The sequence below is a fragment of the Palaemon carinicauda genome, chromosome 6 (genome assembly GCF_036898095.1).
Source record: "Palaemon carinicauda isolate YSFRI2023 chromosome 6, ASM3689809v2, whole genome shotgun sequence".
Taxonomy (NCBI): domain Eukaryota; kingdom Metazoa; phylum Arthropoda; class Malacostraca; order Decapoda; family Palaemonidae; genus Palaemon; species Palaemon carinicauda.
The window spans coordinates 89,075,679-89,087,822 of NC_090730.1; the positions used below are offsets into that span (position 1 = coordinate 89,075,679).

At 36.1% G+C, this 12,144-nt stretch overlaps 1 protein-coding gene across 3 annotated transcripts in view; it reads left to right on the plus strand.

The window, feature by feature from the left end:
* LOC137642592 (protogenin B-like) overlaps window positions 1–12,144 on the plus strand; it is a 315,452-nt gene that overhangs the window by 93,205 nt on the left and 210,103 nt on the right. For all 3 annotated transcript variants that reach the window (XM_068375286.1, XM_068375285.1, XM_068375287.1), the window contains one exon: window positions 9,875–10,038. In XM_068375286.1, the coding sequence (XP_068231387.1) occupies window positions 9,875–10,038 (164 nt within the window). The remainder of the gene's footprint in view (window positions 1–9,874; window positions 10,039–12,144) is intronic.

The window sequence follows — 12,144 nt, forward strand, 5'->3', positions numbered from 1 at the left end:
GTAGCCAATTAGAATTTTCGGTGCGGGGAGGAAACCCTAGGGGGGTGGCTAGTGGTACCAGCCACCTGTATATATACTCACGGAGTCATGAACTAGTCACTTTTTTTCTTTGGCTTCTAGAGAGTGATTGTTTCCTCTCCTCCTCAAGGTTGCCATAGACACTGACAAACATTATTGTTCACGCTCATTTTACACTTGACTTTCTCTTTTTCGGTGTAATCGTCATTCTTCATTGACACACTCATGCGAACATGCCCTGGTTGCGAGGGTCTCCCTTGTGGTCTTTGTGTTGTCGGTGGAGTTGTGACGAGTGTAGGGAGTGATCTGCCTCCCAGTGGAAGAAGTTTGGGCGACGCAGGAAATAGGCTAGGTGCAGTTGCTCTCGCTCAGAGTCTAACTCGAAGGCGAAGCGATCGCGAGTTTCCTCCTCTTCTTTGTGCTCTCCTACACCTCTTTCCGAAGCTTTTCCTCGACCGTCTTCCTCCAGGAACGACCAAGTAGGAGCGCAGTCCCTTTAACTCCTGGGCAATCTCACGGACTTGGGGGATGTTATTGCTTCCCCTAGAGAAACAACTTCTTCTGCCGCTAAGATGCCCTTCTCTATTTCAGACGTTTTGTAGACTTGGTCATCCTTGGGGATTTCTTCTTCCCCTTCGAAGAAAGAGCTTCTGCATCTCCTTCAACGTGGGTCTGAGAAGGATTCTTCGCCTGTTGCCATCTTCGCCCTCGGCATTTCCGAAATTCACCTTTCGTCCTCCGCACTGCCTCCTGCTGACGACAAGCCTTCTCGTTATTCTGTAGTATCATTGTCTCCTAATTTATAGATCATTGTTTCTCCTCTTAGGAATGTTTCCACCCGCAGGCCAACTTCCTTCCTACTGCTGTTGCAGACGGTCTCCAGGTAGACAGCGCTTTATCTGATCATCAATCGCAGGGATGAGACTCAGCACCTCATCTTCCTGGTTGGTCAGGATGTCTTTCACGACGATCCAATGATGAGATCAATTTTTCTTCTGATCATTAATCGCAGGGACGAGACTCGTCAACTCGATCATCCTGATCGCTATACCCATCAAAAAGAGAGATGGTGCTGTTATAGCAACAGAAGATGAAGAAAGACAACTTTGAATGGAACACTTTAGTGAGTTTATGAGTAGAAGATATGAAAGGAATAATTTGATTTATATACCTGAAGCTGATGAAGACCTTGATGTGCCCATGAATGAATTCAGTGTATTTGAAGTCGAAGCAATCTTAAAAAAATCGGAAGAAATGAAAAGCCCCTGGATACAATGGAATGACTGCTGAGATGATACTGGTCGAAAATGAAGTAACTCCCAGACTACTTACAAGATTATCTTCTAAGAATGTGGCATGAAGAGGCAAAGCCTGATTAACCCTTCTACCCCCAGGCTATTTGGAACTTTCCAACCCTTAACCCCCAGATGTTTTTTTTTTTTTTTTTCAAGAACATTTTACAATATATATTTTTTAAATTGCTCTAACAGCCTTAATTTTCATCATAGAGAGATCAGGTTGGTCTCATTCTTTTGGAAAATGCCTGAAGTTTCTCATAGTTATCAAAAATATGCAAAAAAAAATGTAAATAACAGTTTTTTGCAAGGACGTACCAGTACGTCCAAGGGGGTAAAGGGATGAGTTTTGTGAAACGTACTAGTATGTCCATTGGGGTAAAAGGGTTAATGGGAGTTGGGAGTGTTGGTGAAAATAGCAAAAAAAGGAGATTTGACTAATTGCAATAATTACAGAGGCCTAACACTTATGTCAGTTGTTATAAAAATATATAGTATGCTTATTCTGAAGCTAGAGAGACTGGAGAGAAAGTTTGATGAACCAGCAGTATTTCGAAAAGGTAGAAGTTGCTCTGATCAAATTTTCATTTTGGGACATGTTGTATAGTAATGGGTAGAATATAGAAATCCACTTTTGATGGCATTTGTGGAATTTGAAAAAGCCTTTTATGGTGTGCACCGGGCAATTTTGTGGAGAGTCCTACGTTATTATGGAATTCCTCATAAAAATGTAAATTTGATTGTCTGTTTATGAGCATAGCAAGTGCAAGATTAATGTTAATGGAGTCTTATCAAATGAATTTCCAGTGAACAGCTTAGTACTCCAAGGCGGAGTACTCCAAGGGAATTTGTTGTCACCTATGTTTTTTATCCTCCTCATGGATTTTGTAATGCGTCAAATTGTCAGAGATAGTGGAGAAGGATTGGACAGGATTGGTGATAGGAACTTAGTAAACATAGAGTATGCTGATGATGCTGTCCTTGTTAGCAGAACACCACAGGATTTGCAATGCTTGCTTACCAGAATGCATGAAATATCTCACGAGATTGGGCTAAAGATAAATAGAAGAAAGATAGAGGTGATGAGAACGGAGTATGCAATGGAAGATGAAATATCCTTGGAAGGAGAAAGGATTAATGAGGTAGAATCACTTGAAAGGATTAATGAGGTAGAATCACTTAAGTATTAAGTGAAAGATTGAAAAAAGCAAATCAGACAATGGCGAGGTCAAGTAAAATTTGGAAATCAGATCACCTAAAATTTCATATAAAAATCAGACTACATATCAGTTTAGTGAGATCGGTATTACTATACGGATATGAGTCATGGTATGACAATGAAACAATCTCTAATAGATTTAGTAGAACTGAGAAAAAAGCTCTCATAAGGATATTGGAAGTTTAATGGCAGGGCAGGATTAGAAATAAAACTATGAGACATTACTTGAGTGCCATATGTTTATGAGATTATGATGAGGGGGTAGATGGAGATGGTTTGCGCATGTTCTTCGCACTCCCCAAGAGAGATTAGTTCACTAAACATTTAGCTGGGTTCCAGAAGGCACTAGAAGAGTTGGAAGAACCAGGACTACTGGCTGAGGACTATAAAGCGGAAAGTAGGAGATGATGAAGGGAGAAGTATTGAATTAAAAGCTCAAGATAGAGATGACTGACGAAATCTAACCGAGGCCCTTTGTGTCAATAGGCATAGGAGGAGATGATAATATAGATTGCCAGTAGATATTCTAATAATGGAGGATCTCATCGTCATAGCCGCCAAAGGGTAATTTAGGGAAAGGTCACTTACAAATCTTATCAAACTGAATTCATTCTCTTTGTTTTAACTAAGCAGATCATCTTATATTATTCGTACCATGGAAACATATAAACTGTATATAACAGCTTTCATATACAGACACACACTCAAATAAACACCTTCACATTATTATTATTATTATTATTATTATTATTATTATTATTATTATTATTATTATTATTATTATTATTATTATTATTATTATTTCAAGCTAATCTACAACCCTAAATGGAAAAGTAGGAGAAATAGCCAAGTGAAGAAAGTAAATGTGGAAATAGATACCTAAAAGAGAAGTTATGAACAATAAAAATAGAATATTTTAAGAACAGTAATAACATTAAAATAAATCTCTCATGTATCAAATATAAAAACTGAAAAAAATAATGTGAGAAAGTGAAATAAGATAGAATAATTTGCCTTAGTGTACCCTCAAGCAGGAGAACTCTACCCCAAGACAGTGTTACAGAGGATATGGCAGTACCAAAGACTAGAGAACTATGGTTTGATTTTATAGTGTCCTCATAGAAGAGCTGACTACTTAAGCTAAAGAGTTTACACACACACACACACAGTCAGCCCTCCATCTTCACAATAGTTAGGTTACAGATACAGGTGCGAAAACGGAGTTTTCACGAGTAAATGATGCACTAGATTGGGCTAACTCCCAATCTAGTGGGTGCCTAAGCTGATGATTAACACAGTAAATACTGTATAATATTGTTTTTATTTGGTTTCTATCACAGTTTATAATCATATGCACGGTGTACAGTACATGTAAACAACATGTAAAATTGACAACTCACCACACACACAGGGTACGGGTACGTATGTAACATTTATAGTAATCAAAAAGCATAAATTAATACTATGCTGTAAGTTAATAAAAAAACGTATATTTTTGTGTAGAACTACTATTTAGTGAAAACAGTAGCCCTAGGACAACTGAGAATACTACCCAACTCCCAGAAGGACCTTCAGGACTGCAACTCCCTGCTGTAACAGATCACCAGCATGGGAGGATAGACAGCCTCGCCCAACCGATAAGGTTTGGTGAAAGAAGGGTATGGTGCATGGTGAAATTACAAGGCATGGCCGCCGGCTAGGGTAGGCTAGCTTAAGACAATGTGGATAAAAAAATAAAAAAACACAAGAAACACCAAGGAAGGATGTGGAATACCATAAACATACCACACTTTATACCACACATTAGAATAATAAAATAAAACATATTCATAAAGTAAAATGACTATATAACTAAGTGTTTCTGAGTGCCGAAAGCATGCCAGCCTCGGAACAATAAAAGCATGTAATACAATAAAAATTTTGGGTGGAGACGCGAAATTCTCCTACCACAAAAAAGTGGGTATTCATTTTAGTCGATGAGGAAGAAGCTGAAACATCCATAATCGAAAATCAAGAAACATCCATGATCGAAAATCACTAAAAAAAACTCAGAAAAGTAGCAGAAACGACAGATGCGCCACTAAACGAGAATGGATCAACAGGAAACATATTAATTGTAGCACATTGAGATCTGGAGTTGTAATGGTTGTCCTGCCCACGTATCCTACCTTCACTTTTCCTTCGAGATAAGGTTAACTCTATTCGGGGAAGAACAACCATGGCTTGTTATTAACACATCCCTGATTTATAAACGCTATCTCTCTGGATATTCGCTCCGGAGGTCGGAACTCCGTTGATACCTCTTTTTAGGTAAATTTCTCTGGTATATCACTCGCTGAAATATTCCAAGTAGAAGCTGCCATTGAGGAACTTCCATCAGGATGCCATGGCTGTGTCACCCAAAGATAGGTTTTTCCTATGTCCAAATCCATTTTTGTGTCAAACTACTATTTACTATTTGAAAATTTAAGTTTACACTAATTTACAATAATACTTTAGTTGCACAAGTGTCAAGAGTACAGTACTAACCAGAGTTACAAAGTTCTTGATATGAAGTGTCTCTTGCGCAGTACTGTATGGGTTACTGTTGGTACATCCGGTGCCTGTACATACACATCTACGTACTGTACTGTACTGTATTTGATGGTAATGTTATGTAGTAAATTTTTGTAGAAAATAATAATTAGTTACAGTCCTGTACAGTACACAGTACAATATTATGAGCTTTCCCACACTATAAAAGTGTCACATTTTGATAAATTATCAAACCATCTCAAAATAAAAAGAAACTAAGTTTATGGTAGCAAAAGCTAAACTCTCTCTCTCTCTCTCTCTCTCTCTCTCTCTCTCTCTCTCGATCGATCGATCGATCGATCGATCGAATTGTATTAATTGATACAGGTAAGTTAAAAAGAATGGACTGAAGTTCATTACAATTAAAGATTATAATACTAAGTACTGTATACTGTACTCTACAGAACAGCAAAAGTATTGTATAAACTCACCAAAGTTCTGCGCAGCAACATTGAACCCTGATGCAACTCAATGCATTATTTCTTGCTTAGTTCTGACATTTTTTTTGGTACACACTAGCCTAATAATATTTACAGTATTTACATCTGTGGAAAAATATAAAGTAAATTAGAACATATGAACATAGAGTGAAATGTAAAAAAAAGTAACATAAAATACTGCATGAAAGTATACGGCACAGTAAATTTAATACAGACCACGTATATTCTCACCATTTTTGTAAGAAGTTCTGCGCAGGAATATGGAAGCATGACACAACTCACGTTGTCTCTTTGTAAACAGCATCTGTTTAAGTACAGGTAGTCGTCAACTTAAGGCGGAGATAGGGACAGTCGATTTTGACTTATGTCGAACTCAAAAAGTGAAGTTTCCATAGATTTTTTATGATGCAAGTCATGATTCGGTAATCATCTAAGTCATATTTTAACAATATTTTCCTACTTTATATCATCATTTCATTTTCTTGTTTAGTAGGATACAGTATCATATGCTCTACCAAAATATTTTTGTATTCTATTTTTCAATTTCGGAAGTATTTTACCATTCAAGAATTACTTAGTATATTGTTTACCTTTGGTTTTGATCAGCTGATCTATCATGCTACCTTATCAAAAGATTGTGCATCTACGAGTGGCCTATTTTTTATATAATTTCTTAATTTATTCAAAATCTCTTCATGATGAATATTACATCATCAATATGTTACAGGATATCATAGTTTTCATACAGTTTGTTTATAGCTACTATTATTAGTTATCATACGAATACATTGTCACTCTTTCTCTGTGCGAGTGTGTGTGCATGCGGGTCCGTACGGGTTACGGGTAGTTAATTTTAAAAGCTTCATACAGTATTTAATTTTTTATTCATTATTAAGCCTTCATATTTAATTAGTCGTTATTGTGGTTTGTTAAAGTATGTTTGTATTCTATTTTTCCATTTCTTGAGCATTTCAATAATCAACAATTAATTTTTGGGGGCTAATAGCCTTGAGTCAAAAGAGCCCACGACCAATGTTATGTGCGGTCAATCTGCGCACACACGCACAATTACTTTCAGTAGGCATCAGCTGATCTGTCAAGATCATGCTACCGTATTGCGATGATGCGCACTCATAGTACAAAAAACATGAAGCTGTTTATATAATCATCTTAACTTATTCTAAATCTCTTCATAATGAATATTACATCAGCAGCAATATCTTATAGGATATCACAGTTTCCATACAGTTCATTTGTAGACCTTATTATTAGTTATCATATTAATATGCTCTCTCTCTCTCTCTCTCTCTCTCTCTCTCTCTCTCTCTCTCTCTCTCTCTCTCTCTCTCTCTCTCTCTCTCTCTCTCTCTCTCTCTCTCACCGTATTTTAATTCTTAATTCACCGTTAAATCTTCATAGTTCTTTAGACATTATCAGAAATTTTTTGTATCATTACTCAATATTCGATAATGGAAATAATATGATTACTCGGTGATACACTGTAAGGAAATAATTCATTTTGCCAGCGTGCATTCCGCCATGCATATGATGTCACAGGACATGTGATGTTAACTCGACACAGAATGACATGCAAATTATGTAAAATCCTTTACTTTTTTCTTGCAAGAAATGAAAGAAAATACCAACTTACCAAGTAGAAGTATTTCAACTTTATAATGTACTGTAAAAGAAAATATATTATTTCCAAGAAAATATTTGTCCTGTTAGTGTACTTTCTTTTGACAAATATTGATCTATTATACGATGAAATAAAACTAGCGTGGAGTCAAATTTATGCTAAGTAGTACTCATAACAATCGATACAGACTCAAAATGTTTTGTATCATTACTTGATTTTTCGATAATGGGAATACTAAAACTAAATCGTTAGCCATTTTGAAGGAAAACACTCTAATGCCGGGTCGCTTTCCGCCAGTAGTAGGATGTCACCAGACATATTATATGAACTTGACAGATATTAAAACTTTTCTTAATGTATTTTTTACTGAAAATGGATACTGTATATTAACAATAAAAGAAAATACCAACTGACCAAGATGATGAAATAGTTTAATTTTATTCAAGAAAATAGATAATTTCCAAGGAAAGTTTTTCCTATTAGTGTACCATTTCAGACACTTGTAACGTCATCGCAGTGAAAAGCGGTCGTAAAGTCGAACAGTCATAAGTCGCATATGTCGTAAGTCGGTGACTACAAGTAGCTGCCGACTTACGATGGAGATAGGGACCGAGAGGCTCGTCGTAAGTAGATTTTGACGTAAGTCGATTTCGACGTAAGTCGATTTCGACGTAAGTCGAACTAAAAAAGTGAAGTTTCTGTAGATTTATTAAGCTGCGTTATGATTTCACAATCATCCTAGTCATATATTATCTATTTTCTTACTGTATATCATTATTTAATTTTCTTATTCCATAGTATATCTTATGCTCTAATAAATCCTTATTGTATTCTATTTTTCAGTTTCGGAAACATTTTTGCAGTCAACAATTACCAACTTTTATTGTTTACCTTTGGCTGTGATCAGCTGTGCTGTTGATCTGATGGTCCCGCATTGCACATACAAATGGCGTATTGTTTATATAATTCCTTAGTTTATTTGAAATATATTCATGATGAATATTATATACAGCCCCAGTACAGGTAGTTCTCGACTTACGACATATGTGACTTGTGACGATTCAACTTTACAATGATTTTCTCAGGGTGATGACATCACAAGTCTATCGGAAATACTACGCTTACAGGACAAATATTTACTTGGACATAATCTTTTTTCTTGAAAAAAAAATAAACTGATTTATCTGGGTAATTTATTATTTTCTTTTATTGATAATATACAGTATCCATTTTCAGTAAAAAGTACATTAAAAATTTTTTGACATCTGTCAAGTTCATATCATAAGTTTGGTGACGTCATATTACCGGCGGAAAGCAATGCAGTGATTTCCTTCCAATAGACTAACAATTAGTATTAGTATTCCCATTATCAAAGTATTAAGTAACAAATATAAAGTATTTTGTGGGGCTGTATCGGTTATCATGAGTACTACGTTGCGTAAATTTGAATTTACGCTAATTTTATTCAGCCTAATCTCTAATAATAGATCGATATTTATCTAAAGAAAGTACACTGATGAGAGAGAGAGAGAGAGAGAGAGAGAGAGAGAGAGAGAGAGAGAGAGAGAGAGAGAGAGAGAGAGATTTCCCCTTTATAACTAAAAATTAAGGTATACTGTATAAGCAAGCTGTATGGAAGATGAGAGATTTTTTCCCTTTATAACTAAAAATTAAGGTATATAAACAAGCTGTATGGAAAATGTGATACCCTGTAACATATTGGTGTTGATGTAATATTCATTCTGAAGAGATTTTGAATGTTAAAAAAATTATATAATTCTGTGTTTTTCGTACTGTATATGCGCATATTCTCAATACAATAACGTGACCTTGAGTCCAGCTGATGCCTGCCGAAAATAACTCCAAAAGTATTCACTTTTAAGGGCTTAAATGATTAGTCTTAATTTCTGGCAATCAAAAATTCTATATTTGGGAATGATGATTGCATCGATCCCTTTTGTGCTTTTCCCTCAGTTAAGATAATGAACCTCTTCCTCAAGTTTGTGGAGGATTTCAGAGATGCTCAACCAGCAACCTCCCATAAGCCGTAAAGTCTCCTAGCATTGATGTCTTCCGTAGAGAAGTTTTGCCTTGTGCCCAATTAGATACGAGGCCATTGCTCAACATTTTCATCTAAAGCAGTGTTGGGACAGGTCATCAAATCTTCCTAAGAAAGTTTGCATTTTATCACATGACGTATTGGATCTGGTACTAAGCTGGTGGCATTAACGAGAACTTCTGTCTGGGATTAGCTTAAGTCCTCATTTCCAGGTGTTTTGTGATTACAGACACATTCACAGAAGGATAAGGAGCAACCATGAACAACTAATCAGAGAAATTACAAGTCTCCTTACAACATCAGCTTGCCTCAGGACAAGACGTCTGATGATTGAATCCTGGGTAAAAGTCTTATGGACTATCTTTGTTATCCATCTCTTATCGTAGAGTGGATTTTTAAGACTATCCTTAGTGTTTGCCACTACACACCTCTGGTCAAAGTGGAAATAAGTACAATGAATATTGGGTAAGGCTTGTTGAAATAAACAATAACTAAATTGCACTTGAAAAATATATTGAGCAATGAATATTTGGTAAACATTGAAATAATAAATTTTGTTTTAAAGATTTGGTTAGTTAGTCATATCTTGATTTTCTGGGATTGCTTTGATAACTTTTTTTTTTCTTATAGCTCAAGTTGGGCCCCAATGGAAATAAAGTCGTCCAAGAACAACCCTGACCCACCCAAGAATCTTCGCTATAAGGTTCTGTCTTCTACCTCTGTTCTCCTTGAGTGGGATGCAGCCACACCTATTGATGAAATTAAAGCATATTCAGTCCATTATTCTGAAACAGGTTTGTGCTTATGTATTTTAGAATATTTTTCCACTGTTATAGTACTTTGATGTTATCCATGTGTGATTCATAATTATTTGTACTTATTATCTAATATTTTCCCACATGTCATTAATAATACTTAATACAAACATTACTAGCATTATAGATTGGTTTTGTTTTAATGTATTCTTTTAACATAAATTTATCTGGAAGGCCAGATAATATACAAACTAAGAGGAAGCAGTAAACTTAAAATTGAAAGATTAGCTGTCCTAGCAAAATATGTAAGTAAACATATGGAACATGGGCAGTTATTTAACTATTAACCTATTCTTGTGATTTAAGCACGGCTGCACACAAAATGTATTATCTAATAATTTAAGCATTATTGTGCATAAGATATTTTGTCTTATAGTTCAAGCATTACTATTCATAAAATATCTTAAGCATTACTATGCATAAAATCTTATTATAATTTAAGCATTACTGTGCATAAAATATCTTATTATAATTTAAGCATTACTGTGCATAAAATATCTTGTCTTATAATTTAGGCATTGCTGTGCAGAGATTTATTTTTTAACCTTTTCACTACATAGAATGTTTCTTAAAACAGAGAAATCATACAAAACATTTCTTGAAGATAATGCTTGCCAATGAAGAACCAGTTGATTAGGAGGTCGTGTTGATGCCCAGTGCAGTAATTAAAACCTTGATATAAGAAAATGTAAAGCTTATTACATTAATTCCTATGTTAAAATCTTAAAGTCTTTTGATCATGAAGTAAGCTTATTGAAAAAGTTTTATTTTATTTTTAGTTTCATTTCCTCTTGAGATCAAAGATGTTTGAGTCATTTTTATTTTAAAGGAATTCATACTGCATACAGATACATTGTCTCCTTGTCATTTATTATTAAGAAACAATTTATTTATGCAAATTGTTACTGCAACAGAATAAAGCAAAAATTAACTGAGTTTATACAAATTACAAACTATACAGAACTAGAATTCATGTGGTACATGGCCATAAATTTAGGAATTTAGAGTTGTTCACCAAACAAACTAGACATTTGGTGCGAGGTGGTAACCCTACCCAGATGCTGGTTAGTGGGTGGCTAAGGGTACTAGCTGCCTATATATATATATACTCACGGAATGGTAATCTAGTCACTTTTTCTTTTTGGTTGGTAGAGAGCGGTTGTCTCCTCTCTCTCCTTCTCAAGTTTTAGTGCTTAGACATTGACGAAGAGTGAATAACTATTGCTTCACGCTCATCTTTAAGCTAATCTTTCTTTCAGGTGTGATTGTGCTTCTTCTTTGACGCTCCCATGCGAACCTGCCCTGGTAGCGAGGGTCGCCCTTGCTGGACCTTCATGTCGTCAGTTGAGACATCCACATTCGGTCTGTCCGACCTGCAGGGGACGTCATTGTATAACTCGGAGGCGAAGAGATCACGAGTTTTCTCTTCTTTGCTCTCTTCTACACCTATTTCCGAAGCTCCTCTTCGTCCATCTTCCTGTAGGGAACAATCAAGTAGTCCGTCTTCCTGCAGTAGGAGCGCAGTTCTTTTAACTCCTTGGCTACCTTGTGGACCTGGGGGGAGTTGTTGCTTCCCCTTGTGAAGAACCTTCTCCCCTTTCCGCTAAGGTGCCTGTCTCCCTTTCAGATGTATTGCAGGCTTGGCTGTCCTTGGGAATTTCTGTTTCCCCTTCGAAGGAAGCGCTTCTGCATTGCCTTCTTCATGGGGCTAAAGAGGATCCTTTGCCTGTGGCTAACTTCGCCTTGGACATTTTCGAGGTTCTCCTTTCGCCCTCCAAACAAAAGGAGGCATCGTCATCTTTTAATATATAGCCTTTTATTTCTCCCATTAGGAATGTTTCCAGCCCACAGACTAACCTCCTTCCTACTGCATCTGTAGACGATCTCCAGGTGACCAGAGCTTCATCTGATCGTCAATTGCAGGGACGAGACTCATCAACTCGTCTTCCTGGTCGATCATCTTCAGGATATTGTTCACAACAATCTAATGATGAGACAAGAGATTCGGCGCTCTTCTTCATAAACACGTTCTATAAAGAGTTCACGATCATGAGGTATACATTCACGATCAAGAGATCTAATCTC